The sequence below is a fragment of the Trichosurus vulpecula genome, chromosome 6, assembly GCF_011100635.1.
Source record: "Trichosurus vulpecula isolate mTriVul1 chromosome 6, mTriVul1.pri, whole genome shotgun sequence".
In the NCBI taxonomy this organism is placed as follows: domain Eukaryota; kingdom Metazoa; phylum Chordata; class Mammalia; order Diprotodontia; family Phalangeridae; genus Trichosurus; species Trichosurus vulpecula.
Genome location: NC_050578.1, coordinates 67338370 through 67361192, shown reverse-complemented (window position 1 = coordinate 67361192; position 22823 = coordinate 67338370). Strand labels below are relative to the sequence as shown.

Genomic DNA, 22823 nt, shown 5'->3' with positions numbered 1-22823 from the left:
AAAAATGATCTTCTTAAACCACAGGCCTGACTATGTCACTACCCTCCTTCCTCCTTTCAATAAACTCCAGTGGCTCCCTATTGCCCTCAGCTTGGTTTTTAAAACCCTTCGTAAGTCATTCTAGTCTTACTTACATCTTACTTCTCTTTATGCATTCATGGAGATGACTTCAGCTTTGCTACTCATAACTCATCAATATGTTCAGTTGATTCTGCCTCTCTGATTAAGATGGGAATAAAAAGCTCCTCCCTTTATAGAGGGCTTAAGATGCCAGTAATCTCTTCTACCTACTCTTCTACCTTCTGACAGTGTCCTTCTTTTCCTTTTCCTTTTGTGTTTGTCTTCATTCATTAGATTGTAAGCTCCTTGGGGGCAGAGACTGTCCCCAGTATTCAGTACAGTGCCTGGCACATATTTAGGCACCTAATAGAAGTTTTTGCATCACATTGTACTCTGTGATCCAGTGACACTGATCTCTTTGCTGTTCCTTGAATAAGACATTCCATTTCCCAACTCTGTGTGTTTTCACTGGCCTTCCTTTATGCCTGGAGTTTTCTACCCCCTTATCTCTGCCTTTTGGCTTCCTTGGCTTTTTTCAAGTCTTAGCTGAAATCATACTGCCTGCATGCAGAAGCCTTTCCTTATCCCTCTTAATGCCAGTACCTTTCCTCTGACATTGCCTCAAATTTACCCTGTATATATAGTTCCTGATGTTGAAATGTCAGACAATGTTAAAGATTTGGGCAGCAAGAACTTTACTTTCTGGGTCTTCAATATATGTATCCATAGTATTTGGGGAGCTATCCCTAGGCTGCTTGTCCATAGTAATTGCTTCCCAGGATGATGGTTGAAAGCACTGGGCTGAAAGCATTACTCTTCTCAAGACTGTAGGGTTCAGGGTCCTGGGCTGTCTCCAATAGCATCTGAGGGGAAATGGTAGTCAAAGTGGTGGTGGTTTGACTTGCCTGGTACATTCTGCCTTCTGCTCCTTCCACTTTTCATTTGTTGCTTTGGCTGGTTTCAACTCTACTGGTGTTTACTGCCTTCTCCCCCAGCCCCTCGTCCTGCTTCCTTTTGTGTGTGTCTTCCCCCAGGTGATTGTAAACTCCTTGAGGAAATGACTGTCTTTCTTTTTGTTACTTATATCCCCAGCACTTAGCATAGTACCTGGCATATAGTGGTAATAAATGTTGACTAGATTGGATTGAATTGTCTCTCCATCAGGGTGCTTTGATTTCACTAGGCTGGCTAGTCTCCTTTATGGGTCTCAGTTGGTAGGGATGACTGATCGCTCCTCTGTAAGGAGGTATTTCCCTAAATAATGGCTGTGACGGCTGTGATAGAAGCAGGGCTGGTGGTTTGGGGTTCTATTCCTATCTACCTATTAATGGCAGTTGGTAAGAAATTGTTGCTGGTGGTCATGAGAAAGGTAGGCTCCTTCTTCAAAATGATTTCTTCCTTTCAATGACATCTGTGGAAGGCTAGGCTAGAAGCAGGTCTAGGGGCTTGGGGGGACACTACTATTTCTGAGATTACTGGCTTCAGGATTCTAGATGGTATCCATCAAGATCTGAGGGGGTGATAGTGGAGGTAATGATTTGATTTGGCAGAAAGCACTGCCTCTTATTTCTCCCTCAGAGTGCCTTGCTGCTTTAGCTCGGCTAACTTGCTTGTCTTGTATGTGAATGTTTGCTGGCAGTTAGTTCTTGGGGATGCCATAGGACCTGTTTTCCTGCATGATGGCTGTAAGGTCTGGGCTAGAAGCAGAACCCTTGCTTTGGGGGATGGGGAGAAAACAGTGCTGACAATTCCTCTGCCTGTCATGAAATATTTTTTATCCTTTAGAATTTATTTGGCAAAGCACATTTGCCAGCCTTTGTCGTTCTGTTAAGAAAGTCTTGGACTTGCCAAAATGCTTATTCATCTTTGAAATCTGGAGAGAGTCAGATCTAGCCACCTTTCCCCACAACTAAGACTGGCCTTAGGCAAATAAAGAGTAGACATTTGCTTATTTGAGGTGATTTAAGGACTAGTCCCTGCTCTGAATGATTTCCCAGCTGCCACACAGTCTAAAATACAATTAGAGATTTGTTCCTTTGCTTAACTAATTACTTCTAAAGATATTTTCTTTTAAGCGAAATTTTCTTTGGGATGGGCAACAGAGTACACTCTTATCAATCATTTATTTGGTGTGGGTTATTTAATTAATTGTCTTCCCTTAAGAGCACTGAGAGAGTGGAATTTTTTGTGGTAAGAAGGAGGGAGGAATAATTCTGGAATCAGAGGAATATTCCATGGAGATCAATCCTACACTTCAGCTAACAGAATTATGTAGGCTACCTTGGTGGTGGGAACTACCAACACATGAAGAAGGGCCAAAAAAGAAAGAAAAAGAAAAGTAAAATGGGAAGTTTCTGGGGAAAGGAAAAACAAAAAAGAAATCCTTTCAATGTCATAATTCTGCCTAATTCCAGATCTTTCCAAGGCTTGCAGACATAAACTCACTTATTTTTTTCTCGTTGCCCACACAGTCCTTAGGTCTGCAGTTCCTAAATGTGCTATGGTATTAACTCACAGGGCACCACTGGATATTTTAAATGTTCAACCTAGTTACTTAATAATGAAACTGTTAGGTATTCTTCTGGACTAGGAGGACTGTGAAAAAATATCAAGACCCTGAGCATGCCATGCTATGAAATGAGAAAGTCTGGGTAATTCTGCCTTAGGTAAATGGAGCACAAATAATCAATACTCTTATAAAACCCCCAGAAACACAATTGTCCTTGGAGCTTAACACAAAGTTAAGAATGGGGATGGTAAATTTCTTTTGGGATTATTTTCTGTTTTATCTTCCAGCCATTTCTTTAATTGTCTGGTATATTTATTCTTTCTTTTGGTGTTGGGTCTACACAGATGTGCCTGACTGCCTTTCACTTAATCTTGGAAATGATTCTCTTGAAACATTTAGATATGTTAAAAATCAACTTTAGGAGCTGAATAAATATTTATGCAGATGCAAACCATTTCAGAATTAAATGCATCAATGGTTTGTAAATCTGGAGCGTGCTTATTTAGAAGCTTTTCCTTAGAAGTGTCAAGGCATTTGGTTTGTGAATAGATAGAAATTTCAAGGCCTGCTTTATCATAGCTTTGGGCTGTGTTGAGTGTTTAAAAGTTAAGGGACTAGATGCTCAGTGACTAGAGATAATCACTGGGGACAGATGTGGGGCCTGGTTACCTGCTGAATAATTTCAAGTCCACTTTTTTCGGTTTGCCACTGTTTGAATTTCTTCAAAGCTTCATCCATAGAAATTTCTCCAGTTTTTACTTTTTCCTGTAAAAGTATGAGTTCTTCTTGGCCAGAGGGAATGCAACATTTCAGGGCAGAACAGCGTTGATTGTCCATGATAATTCTATCTAGATTGGTACAAGGGAGAGAATTTTGAAACATCAGTCAATATTTGGACATTTTATGCTTTCTCTCTCCCCTTAAATATTCGTTAGCAGTTGCAAAGTAGATCATTGCAGGTGATTTATAACAATTGAGACCCTGAAACATTCATGGGGCATTAAAAATATGGAATTCACTCTCTAGGGAGATAATCACTTCCCCTTTCTTTTGTGTTGTTGGCTGACTAAGCTGTTCACTGGCATCTGACTAGCCATCTAAGACAGGCAGGGATAGAAAATGCAGAAACATTAGAGGATGTGATGTGGATCTAGCTTCCCTATTCCACTCTTTCTGTTAATTCAGCACATGAGAAGAAAAAGACAGGGAAAGAGGATATTCTGAGGAGGCAAAATGTTTCAACTAGGGGCAATTGGGTGGTGCTAGGTATAGAACTGAGTTCAAATCAGACCACAGACACTTTACAGCTGTGTGAGTCTGGGCAAGTCACTTTACCTCTGTCTGTGTCAGTTTCAGTTTCCTCAGCAATAAAATGGGGCTAATGATAGTATTACCTCAAAGGGGTTTTTACAAGAATCAAATAAGATTATATTTATAAAACACTTAGCATGATTCCTGGCAGATAGTAGGCTCTTAATAAATACTTTTTCCCTTCTTTTCTAACTTCTTTTTAAAAACAATATTTTATTTTCCCCCAATAAAATGTTAAAATAATTTTAAATATATATTTTTTAAAGTTTTGAGCTCTAAATTCTGTTCCTTCCTCCCTTTCTCCTCTCCTCCTCCTGGAGACTGTAAGCAATCCAATATAGGTTATACATGTGCAATCATGTAAAATATTTTCATTTTAGTCATTTTACATGAGAAGACTTGAAAAAAAAGAAAGGAAGGAAGATAAAAGAAAGAGAAGAATAATATGCTTCACTTTGTATTAGACAATATCAGTTCTTTCTCTGGAGGCAGATAGCATGTTTCATCATGAATCCTTTTCAATTGTCTTGGATCGTTGTATTGCTGGGAATAACCAAGTTATTCTTAGTTTTTCACTGTTCAATATTGTTGTTACTATGTATTGTTACTATGTACAATGTTCTTTTGGTGCGGCTCACTTCACTTTGCATCATTTCATTTAAGTCTTTCCAGATTTTTCTGAAAGCATCCTGCTCATCATTTCTCACAGCACAATGGTATTCCATTACAATTATATACCACAACTTATTCAGCCATTCCCCAGTTGATGACCATCCTCGATTTCCAAATTCTTAGCCACTGCAAAAAAAAGAGCTGCCATAGATATTTTTGTACAAATAGGTTCTTTTTCCTTTTCTTTTGGCCGGGTGGGGGGATATCTCTGGGATACAGACCTAGCAGTGGTATTGCTGGATCAAAGTGTATGCACAGTTTTATAGCCCCCTTTCCCCACTTCCACAGAAATAGTGAGTCACCAGTGAATGATGGTGAATCAAATGATTTCAGAGTTGGAAGTAACCTTAGCAGTAATCTAGTAAAATTTGCTCTGAGTAAGAATCCTTTCAACATCATCCTCTCCAAGTGGACATAGAGTGTTTGTTTGGACATCTCCAGTAAAGAATATAATCCAGAATCCTCCAAGGCAGCCAATCCCACTTTTAGACAGCTGTCACTGAAAGAAAGTTTTTCTTTACACAGGTGAAAGCCTTCCTCTTTGCCACATTCACTAAACTGCTCCTTATTTTATCTTCTTGGGCTAAACTAGAAAAGTCTAATCCTTCCTTTCTGTGACAACCCTTCAAATATTTGAACACAGATCTCATGGCCTAAACTAAGATTTCTCTTCTCTAGGATAAATATCCCAGGGTTTTTTTTAACCAATCTTCATATGGCATGACCTTTAGACCTTTACCATCCTGGTTGCTTTATTCTGAAGCTTATCCATATTACTCTTAATATGTGGTGAAGAAACTAAACCAATGCTGTCAGACCAGGACAAAGTATAGGAAGGCTGTCGCCTGCCCAGATCTGCTCAATATTCCTCCCTTAACGTAACCTAATGCTACATTTGCTTTTTTGCTTCCATGTTACACTGTTAGCTATTAGAGTGGTAGTCCACCCAAATTCCTTTTCTTGAGTTAGATAAACTTCTGGCTAGCCATGATTTCCCTGTCTTGTGCTAGCGAAATTGATTTTTTTAATCTAAGAGTATTACATCTCTCCCTGTTCCATTTCTTCATAATAAAGTTTGTCCAACAATATAGGTTGTCAAGAATTTTGGGGATCTTAATTCTGTCTTCTACTGCATATTTATTACTACTAGCTGTCTACAGATTTGGTAAGCATTTCATCTATGTTTTTACCTAAGTTATTGATAAAAGTTTTGAATAATACAGGGATAAGTAAAGAGTCATGGGATTCTCTTTCCAAGTTTATTGTAAGGGCTGGGGTGTATTTATAATTTATGCATTGACTTCAGTACATGTGGATGTTATTATTTCTTTTGCTTTATAGTTAAATACATGGTTCTGTTTAAGATGTAAAAAGTATTACTCTCATGAGTGATCGATTGTATAAATAAAATACTGATTTTTAGTTCAGAGTTAAAGTGGTGAGTAAAAGTATATTCTCTCACAACGTTTTGCTCTAGGGCTCTGAGAGAATTTGAGTGTAATTTCATGGTGGTGGTCTTTTTCTGGGAAACCTGACCTGCTGAGTCCACATACCCTCTATGAGAGGTGTAACGTACCACTTGCCAGTTTTTTAGGACCCTAGAGTATAGTTCATCTGGGTTGGTGACTTGAAATTGTCGAGGGCAGTTTGGTTCTCTCTCCCTTGATTTCTTGTGTATAAACTTCTTCTTATCTACTGTTTGTTTCATTCTTTACAATCCGAAGATACTTCTCTTTGGAAGGGGAAACAGAAACATAATGAAAGCTGGGTAAGCTTTTTCTTCTTTTTGACTTGAGCTGTCACTACATTATCCACCTCAAACAATATCTCCACCCTTTAATTCTCTCCTTTATTCCAATATTGCTTTAAAAAAACCTCTTTTTTTGGTTTTTAATTTTATCAGGCTTAGTTCATTCTGAGTTATCCTTCTGACATTATTCTTACACACTTTTGTATGTTTTTGTATTCATCCTTTGTTGGCAGTTCAGTTGTTTTTCAGTTGTGTCCCATTTTTCGTGACCTTATTTTGGGTTTTCTTGGCAAAGATACTGGAGTAATTTGCCATTTTCTTCTCCAAGACATTTTACAGATGAGTAAACTGAGGCAAACAGGGTTAAGGAATTTGCCTAGTGTTACACAGTGAGTAAGTGTCTGAGGCTGGAAGGAAGATGAGTCTTCCTTCTAGCACTCTATCCACTGTGCCACCCTGCAGCTAACTGTACTTGCTTCTATTGTCTGTATTTTTTTTAGCAAATTAAATTTGTTCCCAAGTTTCCGGTGCTTCCACATCCTTATATTTAGGCAATTTCTCATTTCCTCTCTTTTTTGTCTTGAGAATATCATTGCTGAACTCTTCCCATCTCTCCTAAGTTGAATTCCCTTGTATAATTTAGTCCATGGGATATTACTGATCACTCCTATCCTTTGCTTTCCTAAAACCCAAGGTGCAATTCAGACCACGCCTGGCTTTCCTCATCTTCTCTCTTATAGATTTCCATATGAGGAAGCAGTCATCTTTCATCATTTCCCGTGCCAAAATGAATTATTCCTGTACCTATTGAATGATAGAATTATCATTAAAGCAAGTCAAGAAATGTTTGGCTGCTCTGCTTCAACAGATGTATATTGAATCAGAGTCCTCAATAATTACTATATTGTGTCACCATGACAGGTTTTGTGATCTCTTTCTTAAACTCTTCATCTACTTTCTTTTTCTTTCTAGGTTGTTCATAGAAAACATCAGTGACTATATTGCTTCTGTTTGTGCCTCTGTTGATCTTTACCCAGATGTTCTTCACACTATTTAAACCTTTCTAGTCCTGAAATTCTTTCACAAAAACACGCCTTTCATACAAAATGCTACCCAACCCCCAAATTGCTTTAACCTATCCTGTTTCTTTTGAATTAAGCATCCTTTTAGAACAATGTTGTAGTTACTAATCTTACTTTACCAAGTACCAATGATAGCTGTGAGGTCAAATATGCTTTCTTGCATTTGGATATCTAGTTTACCTTACTTGTTATCTCTGCTTTGTACATTTGTCATATTAGTTTCAGAGGTCATGGGACATATTGCTCTTAGATAATACCTCTTTGTGAATTTCTCAACTAGTATTTTTTATCCTACATTCAAACTACTCCTTATATGGGGGTTGTTAACCATTTTTTGTGTGTATTATAGACCACTCAAATAATATATTCAGATAATTGAAGGAAATTCAGTTAGGTTAAGTGAAAATAAAAATGTAATTTTTTTATGTTTCCAATCTTAGAGGCTCCATTAAATCTGTCAATGGGCCTCAGGTTAAGAACTCCTAATTTATAGTATCTAATGTGGCAGATATACATAGACAATTTCCCTCTCCTTTACTCTTTTCAATCTGAAGCTCTTGTGATTAGAATCCTCAACCTGCTATTAAATGTCTCACCCACTCTTTAGTTTTGGGGGGTGGGGGGAGCATCCAGCTATCCTCAAATGGTTGTTGCTTCTAAACACCTTGGTGTGGTCTTAGCTGTCCTCAGCATATTGTTGTATCATTTTCACTCTGGACTGGGAAAAGCATACTTAGGACAGGTGTATATTCTATCATCAATGTTATTAAGGGATCAGAAGTATATAAGACATTTGGGGATATTTTTCTTTATAGTATCCCCTATTTTATTTGTCAAAGTCATTGTAAAGTATTAGGTTAATAATGTATTATTGATAATATTTAACAATTAAAGCACTGATATTTTATGTCCTAGAAAGTGTCTGGATAAATCTGATACATTCTTGACTTGCTTGATTATTTGATCTTTTAGAAAGTAGAAAAAATCTTGAAGGAAACTATTAATCTGGATCTCAATATGATCAATAAAGTAGAAATGTCTGGAAAAACGAAGATGAAGGAAACAATGTGGAAAAATGACCATTCCACTTGAATATTTGAAAAGATAAGAGCCAAATATTGTGCATATTAAGACATGTCCCTGAGACTTAGGGACAGCAGACTTTGAAGAGATTAGAAGAAAGACAGAAATGATTCTATGTGTTCTGAGGAATGGGAAGTTATCAAGAATGATTTCAATGAGGTAGGATGAGTAAGGTGTCAACAAACACTGAAGTCACTTGATAAGAAGCTCGTGAATAAGCTCAGATTTTAATAGGATAGAGACAAAGGGTGAAACTGAGGGGGACACCTGAAGGAATGTTTAAAAAAATCTGCATAATGTTAACCACGGGATGAGGAATACTAAGGCCCACACACAACTACTGTCTCATTAATCTTCAATCTCTTCCCATCTTATATAGGATCTACAAGACGCAGCAACCAATGTGAAGAAGGGAAGAGAGAGAGAGAGAGAGAGAGAGAGAGAGAGAGAGAGAGAGAGAGAGAGAGGTAAGGGCCAAGAATGGCTCTAAGGTTGAAAATTTGTTTAAAAAATGGTGCTACTGATGGAGAAGTTTCTTCCCCAGGATAAATATCCCACGGTAAAGTAAAGAGTCAGAAGGTCTAGGACTGAATCCTGGCTCTGCCAGTTACAATCTGTGTAACTCAAGGAAAGTTACTTAGAATATGAAAGGCTTTCAAACCTAAGCTGAGAAATAGAAGAGGGGGCGGAGCCAAGATGGCGGCTGGTAAGCACGGACTAGAGTGAGCTCCGTACCCGAGTCCCTCCAAAAACCTATAAAAATGGCTCTGAACCAATTCTAGAACGGCAGAACCCACAGAACAGCAGAGGGAAGCAGGGCTCCAGCCCAGGACAGCCTGGATGGTCTCTGGGTGAGGTCTATTCCACACGGAGCTGGGAGCTGGGAGCTGGGAGCTGGGAACGAGTGGAGCAGAGCCCAGCCTGAGCGACTTGGACCATCCAGACCAGAAGCCGGGCGGAGGGGGCTCTAGCACCCTGAATATGTGAGCTGCGGCAGTTACCAGACCCCTCAACCCACAAACACCAAAGGCTGCAGAGAAGGTTAGTGGGAAAAGCTGCGGGAGTGGAAGGAGTTCGCGGTTCGGCTTCCAGCCCCTGGGGCAGCGGAGGTGGGGCAGCTACAGCTGTTGTTACTTCCGGCTCCAGGCCCACCTGGTGGGAGGAATTAAGTGGCAGATCAGAGCAGGAGTGCAACAGCCTGCTGAAGATCTAAGCCCAGTCTGGACTGGGGGTCCTTGGGGAAGGAGGAGTGCGGCTCTGACAGAGCTGGCACCTCCCCCCCAAACGTAGAACATAGAACTCGTTAGTCTACAAGCAGTCATACCCCACTGAAAAACTCAAGGGTCAAGTTAGTTGGTTGGGAATATGGCCAGGCAGCGAAAACGCACCCAGATTCAGTCTCAGACTTTGGATTCTTTCTTTGGTGACAAAGAAGACCAAAACATACAGCCTAAAGAAGACAACAAAGTCATAGAGCCTACAACCAAAGCCTCCAAGAAAAACATGAACTGGCCCCAGACCATAGAAGAACTCAAAAAGGATTTGGAAAAGCAAGTTAGAGAAGTAGAGGAAAAATTGGGAAGAGAAATGAGAAGGATGCGAGAAAACCATGAAAAACAAGTCAATGACTTGCTAAAGGAGACCCAAAAAAATACTGAAAAATACACCGAAGAAAACAACACCTTAAAAAACAGACTAACTCAAATGGCAAAAGAGCTCCAAAAAGCCAATGAGGAGAAGAATGCCTTGAAAGGCAGAATTAGCCAAATGGAAAAGGAGGTCCAAAAGACCACTGAAGAAAATACTACTTTAAAAATTAGATTGGAGCAAATGGAAGCTAGTGACTTTATGAGAAATCAGGATATTATAAAACAGAACCAGAGGAATGAAAAAATAGAAGACAATGTGAAATATCTCCTTGGAAAAACCACTGACCTGGAAAATAGATCCAGGAGAGAGAATTTAAAAATTATTGGACTACCTGAAAGCCATGACCAAAAAAAGAGCCTAGATACCATCTTTCAGGAAATTATCAAGGAGAACTGCCCTGATATTCTAGAGCCACAGGGCAAAATAGAAATTGAAAGAATCCATCGATCGCCTCCTCAAGTAGATCCCAAAAAGAAATCTCCTAGGAATATTGTTGCCAAATTCCAGAGCTCCCAGATCAAGGAGAAAATACTGCAAGCAGCCAGAAAGAAACAATTTGAGTATTGTGGAAACCCAATAAGAATAATCCAAGATCTGGCAGCTTCTACATTAAGAGATCGAAGGGCTTGGAATGCGATATTCCGGAGGTCAATGGAGCTAGGATTAAAACCTCGAATCACCTACCCAGCAAAACTGAGTATCATGTTCCAAGGCAAAATATGGAGTTTCAATAAAATAGAGGACTTTCAAGCTTTCTCAGTGAAAAGACCAGAACTGAATAGAAAATTTGACTTTCAAACACAAGAATCAAGAGAAGCATGAAAAGGTAATCAAGAAACGGAAATTGCAAGGGACTTACTAAAGTTGAACTGTTTTGTTTACATTCCTACATGGAAAGATGATGAGTATGATTCATGAGACCTCAGTATTAGGGTAGTTGAAGGGAATATGCATATATATATATATGTGTATATGTATATATATATATATATGTATATATGTTTATGTATATATATAAGTGAATGTGTATGTATGTATATATCTATGTGTATATGTATGTATGTGTATGTATGTGTATATATATGTATATGTGTTTATATATATATATGTAAAAGAGAGAGAGCAGAAACAGGGTGAGTTGAAGATGAAGGGAAGATATCTAAAAGAAATAAAATGAAATTAAGGGATGAGAAAGTAACATACTGAGAGAGGGAGATAGGGGGAGATAGAATGGGGTGGATTATCTCGCATAAAGGTGGCAAGAGGAAGCAGTTCTATGGGAGGAGGGGAGAGGGCAGGTGAGGGGGGAATGAGTGAACCTTGCTCTCATCAGATTTGGCCTGAGGGGGAATACCATACATACTCAGTTGGGTATCTTACCCCACAGGAAAGAAGAGGGAGGAAGATAAAAAAAAAAAGGCAGGGGGATGATGGAGGGCAGGGCAGATGGGGGTGGAGGTAATCAAAACAAACACTTTGGAAAGGGGACAGGGTCAAGGGAGAAAATTCAATAAAGCGGGATGGGTTGGGAAGGAGCAAAATGTAGTTAGCCTTTCACAACATGAGTATTGTGGAAGGGTTATACATAATAATACATGTGTGGCCTAGGTTGAATTGCTCAACTTCTTAGGGAGGGTGGGTGGGAAGGGAAGAGGGGAGAGAATTTGGAACTCAAAATTTTAAAATCAGATGTTCAAAAACAAAAAAAGTTTTTGTATGCAACTAAAAAATAAGATACACAGGCAATGGGGCGTAGAAATTTATCTTGCCCTACAAGAAAGGAAGGGAAAAGGGGATGAGAGGGGAGGGGGATGATAGAGAGGAGGGCTGACTGGGGAACAGGGCAACCAGAATATAAGCCATCTTGGAGTGGGGGGGAGGGTAGAAATGGGAAGAAAATTTGTAATTCAAAATGTTGTGAAAATCAATGCTGAAAACCAAATATGTTAAATAAATAAATTGCATTAAAAAAAAAAAAAAAAACCTAAGCTGAGGATTTTTATATTTAATCCTGAAGGAGAAAGAGAGCTATTGGAGTTTCCTGAGTATGTGTGTATGTGTTTGGTGGGGTGGGAAGAGGGGGAGGGGAGGCACCCACATCTTCTTCATGTTTAAAAACTCTTACTTGATTTCACCATTCTTGCTAGTGATCGTACTATGTCTTTTTCTTTTTTTCCAGTAGGAGTAGGGATGAGACAGGAAGAAAAAATAAATGTTTGCTAATTGAAAAAAAATTAAAAAATACAATTGTTTAATGACTACTTTTTGCCTCTAGCATAAAATGCAAACTCCTCAGAATGGCTTTTAAGGATAATTGCCCCCATTTATATAGTTCTTTAAGTTTTGAAAAGCACTTTCTGAACATTATCTTATTTTATCCTCACAACAACTCTGATAAGGAAACTGATGCAGACAATGATTACTCAGGGTCACACAGCTAGCAAGTATCAGCAGGTGTCTGAACTCATGTCTTACCTACTCAAGGTCCAGAGCCTGAGTCACTGAGTCACTTAGCTTCCCCTATTTAAAACCCTATACAATCTGGCTCTCATGGCACCTTTCCCATTTTATTTGATATCATGCCTCTCATTATTGAGGCTCCATGCCTACCTTATATTCCATAATTAATAAGTTGAGGATGGATGATAAAAATGTACTTCTACCCACTCAGTCTTGTAGTTATTTCATACATGTTATATACATTATATATATATGTATATATATATTTACATGCTATTTACCTCAATACAATGGAAGCTTCTTGAAGTCATCTTTTTTCCCTCTAGTCTTTGTATCTCTAGCACTTGGCACATAGTAGGATCTTAATAAATACTTGTTGATTGATGATTGATTTATGTATTATCAGACATTGCTACTGTTTCCATGTTATAAGAGAGGGTTCCATGAGGAAAAACGAGTGCATGCTGGGAATGACAATGGTGTAGAAACAAAAAGGGTTAATAAATTTTTTTGAAGAAAAAAAATTCCCTGTCACTGGAGGACTTTTTATAACAATGATGATAATAGTTGTTGTTTAGTTGTATCCCCCAATTTGTGACCCTATTTAGCATTTTCTTGGCAAAGATAATGGAGTGGTTTGCCCTTCCTTCTCCAGCTCATTTTGCAGATGAGGAAACTGAGGCAAGTAGGGTTAAGTAACTTGTCCAGTCGTACAGCCAGTAAGTGGCTGAGACCAGATTTAAATTCAGGTCTTCCGCACTCCAGGCCCAAAGTTCTATCCACTGAGCCACCTAGCTGCTGCATAATAGTAGGTAGCATTTATACAACACTTTTAAGCCTGCAAAGCACTCTCTACATATATTATCTAATTAGACTCTCACAACAACCTGAGAGGTAGGTGCTATTATTATCCCCATTATACAGATAAGGAACCTGAGAGTCTAAAGGACTTGACCAGGGCTGCAGAACTAGTAATTGCATGAGGACAAATTTGAACTCCACTCTTCCTGACTCTAAATCTTGTGCCTAGGGGCTATATGATCATTTCCCAAGTGTCCAGATATGGGTAAGTCTTAAGGACCCTTAACATCTTTTTTCAACTCCAAGCAAGATAAGATGGTTCTGCGACATTACTATTCAAATTGAAGGGTGATCAGACTGATGTCTGCGGGATTTTAACAAGTATTTCAACATTAATGGAAATTAGGATTCCCTCTTTCCTCCTTCAAGGTTGTTTATTCACAACACATTTTACAGTGAAACTTTTTCTCACCAGAGTTGTTTTTCTCTTTCACCATACAGAAGCCCATGTTTGCTATTGTTGGCCAAGCTGATGAATCCCTTGAGTTGGCCATGGTGTGTGAGGGCATCCCTTTTTGGTAGAATGAGACTGCTAGGCTCAGATCTGAGTGACTGGTCCAGCCACTGGGGATAAGGCACCTGTTTGATTCCCTGAGTTATTCAATTCTGCCATGCATGACTGCTTGGACCTTGGAAGAACTTTGGCAGGATGTTAAATTAGAGGAGACCTAAAAATGAATCGGGTGTCATTTTTAGGAAAACCAGCCTTGAGAGCATTTACTTTCTGAAGCTATGCAATATTTCCCACACATACACCAGAGTCCAATTGGCAATTATCTCGACTCTTTCAAGATCTTTCTTGTCTTGTCTTTTCTTTTTGGAAGTTCTGTGCCACATGAACTAACAAGATGTCAACACATTCTATATTCTAAATCCTTTTCTTCAGGGATGATGGAGCATGTAATCCCCAGGGAACTGGAGGAACGCAACTAAGCCGTAGGGCTTACTGGTTCAGCAGCAAAAGACATAGTTAGCAATTGAGAATCTGCTCCACACAGCACTTGCTCTTGACAAAGCCCCAAGCTCAAATTCAAAGTCAAAAATCATGAGCTGAATTGCACTACAATTCTAGGTAGCATCCCTGCTTTATTGACATTGAGTGCTTAAACATAGTTTACGCTGATTTTCTGTTAATTTGGGTTAATCGTATGACCGTGGTGACTGGCACGAGATTTACCAAACCTGATAATTATAATTTAGTCAAATTTTCATTTATGGCTTAATGTTAGTCACTGCTATATCCTGTAGGGGTGTGGTTAAACAAGGCATGATGGGCTACCTATGTCATGCCTGATACCAGCTCCTATTAGTTTGGAAATCATTTTAAGGGCATTCTCACTAGATAGTGGGCATACAAGGGTTAGTGTGTATAGATGCGTCTTTCCTAGATTGTATCTGTTACCCCAGAGCCTCATGCTTGTTTCTCCTCTGGCTGATGGTGAGTTTTCTTCTACCAACTCACCCATGAAGCTGAAATCTTCTTTCCTTATGGAAACTGTCATAAAATGAGCCTCCACGGAGAAACCCCTCTGCTAATCAGACACAGTGCTAACAATCCACATATGACACCCAACCTTCACTCTTGTATATCATTTTATTCACCTCTCTCAAAGCTCCTGACTCCAGCTACTGAAAAAAATAATCAAACTGGCTTACGTATGATTTATGTTAGTTTTCTCTGACTGGGCTCTGTTGGTGGTTCTAACAGATAGGGGGATGCCAAAGAGACAGGGAGGAGTTCAGAGGTTGGGAAACTAAGGAACTCATAATTAGTAACGGGATAATTGAGAGGAGGCTGTAATCAGCATCATTGTGAGATAGCCATTCATTTAGTGATAATCTCCATAGACTGACACTCATGTTCGGCTCCTACTATTTTTGTTTCCTTTTTGTTTTTAAAGAAACCAGTCAATCAGCAAGCAATTATTAAATGTATGAGGTTTCTAGGTTCTGGGCAAAAGCAAAACCATTTCCTGCCTTTAAAAATTTATTCTCCATGGACGAAACAACATGTACTCATATGACTAAATACAAAATGAGAGACAATACAAAATGAGTCCTATGGAGCTAGCCTCAAAATCAAGAAAACCTTGGTTCAAATGCCACCTCTGACATATACTGGCTTTAAGACCCTGGGTAAGACACTTAACCTCTCTTTGCCTCAGTTTCCTCATCCATCTTTGTGAGGATCAAAGGAGGTAATAATTGCAAAGCACAAAGCACAGTGCCAAGAATAATGAGTGATATATAAATATTAGCTATTATTATCATTATTACTATTATTACTTAACTTTTCAATTTCTGTAATAACTGTTTGACTAGAAAGGTAAGAAAAGGTGTTTCCTCCCTAGGAGTGTCTCATTTTCATGAAATGTCAAGTCTCAACCAAAATAAATACACAGTAATTTTGGGGGGACACTAGCATCTGAAGGGCTCAGGAACAGTCCAGATGTGGGAGGCAGGCAGCACTTGAGCTATTTTTTGAAGGAAGCAAGAAATTCTAAGAAATAAGAGTGAGAGAGGAATGTGTTCCAAGCATGGGGAATAGCAAAAGGATGGGGACAGGAGGAGGATCTTGTAAGAGGAACAACACATAGGCTTGCATAATAAGTCTGCGAAGGTTTGTGAAGCATGTGAAGAACTTTATATTTGATTCTTGAGGTAATTAGGAGACATCGGAGTTTTTGAGGAGGGGATTGACATGGTACAGACTTAGGATGTTCTATTAAAAAGCTCAAAATTCTGATGAATTGACAATTAGGCAGACTAGCATTAAAGACTGACAATATGAATATATCATCTTTTCTACCTTAAGAAAGAGAAGGGTAGCAAAAAGCAACACATAGAAGAAGAAACCAAACCATCTAGAGCAACTGGTAGCTCATTAATTACTCAGTAAGGTCTTTTAAGCTACTGTCATGTATTCAGAATATTATTCTAAGGACAATATCCTTTATTTTTCATAGGTTTGAATCCCGCCTTTGACACTTACAAGTTATGTGACCATGGGCAACATATTTAGACTTTCTGGGCCTCAGCTGTCTGAGCTCTAAAATAATATCAGTAGTGCCTACCTCACAGTGTGGGAATACAAGCCTCAAATGTGATATTGCATGTAAAATTGTAAAGGGCTGTCTAAATACATATCATTTATTATTATTATTATTATTATTATTCAGTTATGGTTTCCTGATGTATTACTGCAGAAGTTATGATAGTATCTATTATTATGACTAGCAACATAATTTAACTCAAAATCATTTATGAAACACCCTTCCATGCATTGTGCTTACACACTTTTGGGGCAAACTTCAGGATGCCTCTCCCTTAAGAGCTGGGCACTATATCAACTGCTTTCTCCTGGTAAATGTTCCATTCTTGCCATCCTCCAAGGCCCAACTCATGTGACAGCTCCTTCATGAAGCAGCCCCTATTAGAACCTTAGAACCTTCCTTCACTTGAAAACCTTAAGTCTTCCTCAAATTTCTCATAGCCCCTTTTTTTCTTTCCTTTGTACTTATCTCATTACTAATACTTATATCATAGTTGGAACGGTGGATAGAGTACTGGCTTAGAATTAAGAGGTTTTGAGTTCAACTCTGACCTCAGATGCTTACTAGATGTGTGACTATGGGCAAGTGACTTAATATCTGCCCCAGTTTGACCTGTAAAATGAAGATTTCCTCCTCTAGTTCATTTTACAGATGAGGAAACTGAGGCAAACAGGGTTAAGTGATTTGCCCAGGGTCACATATCTAGTAAGTGTCTGAGGTCTGATTTGAACTCAAAACCTCTTAATTCCATGCCAAGCACTTACCACTCAGGGCTATAATAAGAAACAAATGAGATAATATTTGTAAAGCACTTAGCATAATTCCTAGCACATAGTAGGTAGAATACAAATGCTAGCTATTATTATTGCTATTGTTATTAATGTATATGGTTTATCTTCAATAATAAATGGGAAGATCCTTGAGGGTATAGAGTGAGTGAATCACTTTTATATGTCCAGAAATGAATACACATTTCTTAAATTGAATTGCATCAGTTAGCCTGAACAAGTCAATACTATATATCCTAATTATCTAGAAGTCTGTTGATTATATTTTTTAAAACTTCTATTTTTAAGTAAATTAAAACAGTGAACAGGAATCTATTTTCTATCCATCATACTTCAACTCCCTCCTCAGGTTGTTGATTATGTAGGAATTGGGGATTCTCTTCAGGAACCCATTTTCTTGGTTTTCTTAGAAAAGTCCCACACCTATCTATCTCCCAGGGGAAGTGTCATACCTGTAATTCCATCTAGTGGATTGGAGAATGAATCAGGTGGATCAGAGGCTGTCCTAATTAAATCCTCATTACATTTAATTTTGCAATACTAGGATTTTCCTATTGTTTCATCACTTTATTTCTGTAGTAAAAGAAATAGAAAGTTCCCCATTGAGTACTCCCAACAGTATTCCCACTAGCAGGATCCTCCATTAGTTAAGAGCCTTAACGTTGGGCAAACAATTTATCCTCTTTGAGTCTCACAATCCTGATCCATAAGGTGAAAGGGTGGGACTTAATGATCTCTAAGGTACTTTAAGGGTCCCTAATTTCATACTTGCTGCATCTGTGTAGATTAAAATCTTCCCCCCTTAATAGATGGCCTTTATGAATTGTTTTAGCTGAAGAAAAAAATGTGTTGCCTGGTGCTCAACCTTCTGGTGATGAAATAGCCTGGTTCTTGGACAATCAAATATACAAGCCACTGCTGGATCCATCCTTGAAGCCCTTGTAGATGAACAGAATCAGGTAAAGCTGGAGTTTTGATGTCCTGACCTTTACCGAATATCACAATTATCTGTCAAACTTTTTCTGTCCCTGTGTTTATATATAGTCAAAAATAATCGACAGTATGATAACTGAATAATTATAATGTGAATATTTAGGATGCTTTCCTTTCAAGAAGATCAAATCACTGTACATACACTCCCTCATTGACTCTTAAAATAGTCCTGTGAGGTATCTTGGGGGTACCCGGTGGGGATAATAATCTTCTCTGTTCCATCCAGCCTCTGCAGCAATTTTTGGGATCCTGATTGCATAACAGTTGCATCTACCTGGAGGACTTTTATTTCTTTTCTTTGAAAATTGCAGGTCCAGAGGGAGAATGGAAGTAGATTTTAAGGAAATAAATATCTTACCTCCAACTATTATGAAATCAGCAAAAATCAAGAACCCATCAATTACATGACTTTATCATAGTAGTCTAACCCATGGGTAGAATATCTAGGTGCCACATGGTAGTCTGAGATGAGTTTTATTATGTATTGCATTGAAATTCTTTCTTTTTTCTGAAAGATTACTCTAAGAACTTGCCCTGGATTAACAGTCGAATTGATGAATGTGGGCACATTTAATATCACTTTCGTTTTTTAACGCTGCAATATCACTGAAAATACACACAGAACTTGAAATAGAGGCCAGGGATGCTGTGTGATCAGGAAGAAATCAGTGAGAGCCAGAAGATGGAAAGAATGGGAAAAGAGAAGGTTTAAGATGAAGGCATTTGTTAATTAATGGAGCAGGCATTCTAAAGGTAGAGTGTTGGGTAGGTCTGGAGTGGAATATTGGGGTGTGGCTGGTTAAGGCAGAGAGGGATGGGAGTAAGGGAGAAGATGGTTGTGGATAGGGTATTTTTCAAACAGAAGTGGCAAATCACTCATCAGATATGTTGTTGTGGGAATTCTTTTTTTCAGGTATGGATTGGACTAGATGGCTATTGGAGTTCCAACTTTCACATTAAAATTTATGTTCTGAGACATGTATTTATTTAGCAGGGGTTCATAATTACTGGATTAGAGATAGTATGAAGGGGGAGGCACATGTTCATCATTGAAGAATGAGTCAGGCAGGGTATCATTCACTGGGGCGGGTGTGGGAGTCTAGTGGAGGAAGGCAGGTGATTAGGATGTTGAGGCTCCCCTCAAGGTCCAACCTGGTAGCAGATAGTTACCTTCATTTGTAAAAAGATTTAGGATAAGTTCTGACATCAGGATCTTCCAGGTCCTACTGAGTTTCACTATGTTCTAGAGGAAGTTGACACATTCTTGTCTTTCTTTATAACAATGGACGCAATCAACAGTATGTTTGAGTAGCTGTTCTCAAATACCTGGCTTCATTTGATTTCCTTCTTTATCTATGGATAATAACTTGGGGTGGGGGTATCATGTGATTTGATATTTGAACCATTTCAAAAGCTAATGAAATTTTTAGGGCTAGCTAGTAAATTACTCTTCACACTTTGAACACTTTTTCTTTAAAATTAAAAAAAAAAACTTCTGTCAGCAGACAATGAGAAATAGTTTCTTTATTTCCTCCCTCTATGTATCTTAAGAAGAGATGGAGAGTATCTATTGCTGCCTTCACTTCATCTCTTTAAACTGTGTTTGCATTGAACTTCAGAGGAAAATATTGTTCTTGAGCTGGTGGTAAATGAATCTTATGGCCCCAATCCTTCTCAGTGTAGACTGGATGTCAAGTATCTCTTCTCAGAAAAAAACAAACAAACAAACAAAAAACAGAAGGGAGATCTAATGCCTGCTTCAAATTTGGTGCCAGGGCAAAGGGATCACAGAGAGAATTATTTCATTAGTATGTAGACTGGATGAGATCTTCTCCATCCAACCAAGTAAATATTCAGAGCTTCCTTCTAAGTGAGAAATTCTTAAAAAAATTTTTTTTGCATCTTTTTTAAAATTGAGACTGCTCTTTGGTGGTCTAGTGAACCTGAAGGATCCCTTCTCAGAATAATACTTTTAAATATATACAGTGCATAATATTACAAAGGAAACCAATTATACCAAAATATACAATATCAATATGAAAAAGGACACTGAGTTAAGAATCCTTAATCTAGGCATTTATGAAAAAGTGGTCCCAATGCATGTCTCAGAGGACTTGGCTCTCTATTTGCCCTCCATAATGGCTCAGTGTAGCAGATGGAGAGGCAGCCTTAGGGTCAAAAGACAGAGGTTCAAGTTTTTCATATGATGTATCCTGGCTGTGTGACTCTGGGCCAGTCACTTAACCTTTCAATGTCCATAATTTTATATGGCCATTGGGTTTTAGGTGTAAGTTTGGAAAGGATCTTGGGGCCATCAAATCCAATCATGTATTTTAAATATGAGGTAACTGAAGCTCAGAAAGTTAAGTGACATATCCAAGTTTCAATAGGTAGGAAATATCAGAGATGAGATTGGAACCCAGGTTTTGTGACTCCGGATGGGTGGAGCAATATGTTCCTTCCTACTGTGTTACAGAACAGGGTCCAGTCTACATAAGTAGAAGAAATTTCCTCATTGGGAGTTCCTTATATTAATGATATCATAAGTCTAGTATGAAAAGAAATAGCTAGGCAGCTGAACCACATTCTCTCAAGTCCATTTCTGACTTTTTTGGGTAAACCTATTACTTTTGTTTCACTGTTCTTCCTGAGGAGGATATTTGGAATACAACTTAACCAATGCAAAACTATATAAAACCAATCCAGCATCTGCTTTTGTTTCCTAGCTAGGCAGCTTTTGTCATCATTAGGAAGCCAAGGAAATATTTCCACGATGCTTTTTTCTGAAACAGGTGGCAATACTGGTCAGTTTCCGTACCTGACTTTTTGACAGGAGCCTGGAGCTTGTCACCATCATGCTGGGGTCTGGTGGTCTTCTGCTGAAACACTGAAAAACATATAGATACCATTACTCACTGAGCCCAAATATCTCAGCCCTATTGTAGACAACTTGGTGCAGCTAGATTGCTAGACATCATTTTCCCTAATGACAATTCTTGACATGTTCTTTTTTCCTGAGTAGGAGGACTATTAAATTTTCAATTTTCTCATTTGTACCACTGATTAGTCATGTCATATAGCTCTTTCTTTGTCTAGAGTAGCATTTTGCTGATGCCAGGCCTCACTGATTTACTGAAATTATATTTTATTTTGTTAACAGGTAAAGAAAACCCCAGCCCCTTAAAAATGCTAAATCCAACACTTAGATAATATTTAAAATTTTCATTGAACAGATTCATGCTCCCCTTGCCATGCTCAGAAAGGCTCATGACAGTTTTTCCTTAAGTAAAGCAAATGATGCATTTTGTAGATGAAACAATTGAAATAATCTTTAAATATTTTTGGTGTTTTAAGTTTTATTTTTATTAAGAACTTAATCATCAGTAAACATAAACCTTTCAGTATTTGAAGAACAAGAAAGTATTATATAAGAAACTGTAAACATCTTAGAGGAAAGCTTCTTACTGAATGTGGAGGGGGTGATAGTTGGTAGTGATAGAAATGCAAAGAAAGGAGCACAAATAAAACAAAAAATCCACAAAAGAAAACAAAGGAAGGTAGAAGAGGACACACAAATATAGTCTTATTTGATATCTAGTACCTGCTAAGTGGGTGTTCTGATTAATTTGGGTGGGGGAAGGGTAGGTGGGAACAATCAGACATTTGATTTCACAGAATTTTAGAATATGAGAGTTGGAAGATACCCATCAGCCATCTAGTCCAACCCACAACTGAAAAAAAGTAATTCCCACTCCCATTCCTATTTTGCCTTTTGAGAGACAAACAGAACAAATCAACTCATATCGGTCACATGATAGTCTTTCAAATATTGAAGCTAGCTCTCAAGTCAACTTTGCTCACCCCAACTCCTTTATTACATGGGTATAGAGAAATGCCTTTCAATGTGGACTTTGTACTCATTTTTTTTAAACTGGCAGAATTGTATGATGAAAAAAATTTATAGACAATTAGTGTAGGGAATTCTGGATATAGACACTCCCTCTATCAACACAGGTCAGAACCTGGTCTATATCTCAAAATGATCAAGAGTTGCCTGGAGCCCTGAGAAGTGACTCAGCTTGAACATGGATACAGAATCAGTATATGTCAAAGCCTAGACTTGATCTTATGTTTTCCTGATTCTGAGGATAGCTCTGCCTTGGCTACAATAAATACCAAACAATCTTGCTTTGTTCTCTTTAGTTATTTCTCACATCAGACAGCTAGGTAGGAATAAGTAGCTCTTCTCATCTCCTTTTTCAGATGAAGGAGAAACAGCCTTGCCTGCTAAATGTCAAATGAAAACTCATGAGGTTTTGTAAAGGTTCTACTTTTTGGGATTGCATTCCGATGTAGCCCATGTATGCTCTTAGGTTCCTTATCCCAACCTCCACTTCCTTAATTAGTTGGGTCTCCAAGAGCTTTGTGACCTCTTCCCTTCAGGATTCAAAGGGTACCCTTGATGGGTCAGGAGTGATTTTCTAATTCCAATGGCTTGGAATTTTCTGATTTCAATGGGGCCCCACCGGTGTGCTTTCCCTTGAAGATTAT

General features: G+C 38.4%; 1 protein-coding gene across 1 annotated transcript in view; it reads right to left on the bottom strand.

The window, feature by feature from the left end:
• BANK1 (B cell scaffold protein with ankyrin repeats 1) overlaps positions 1–22823 on the bottom strand; it is a 368388-nt gene that overhangs the window by 6187 nt on the left and 339378 nt on the right. Inside the window, exons 11-12 of the mRNA XM_036764957.1 lie at positions 21091–21159; positions 3239–3417 (exon numbers count right to left, since the gene is read on the bottom strand). Of these exons, the coding sequence (XP_036620852.1) occupies positions 3239–3417; positions 21091–21159 (248 nt within the window). The remainder of the gene's footprint in view (positions 1–3238; positions 3418–21090; positions 21160–22823) is intronic.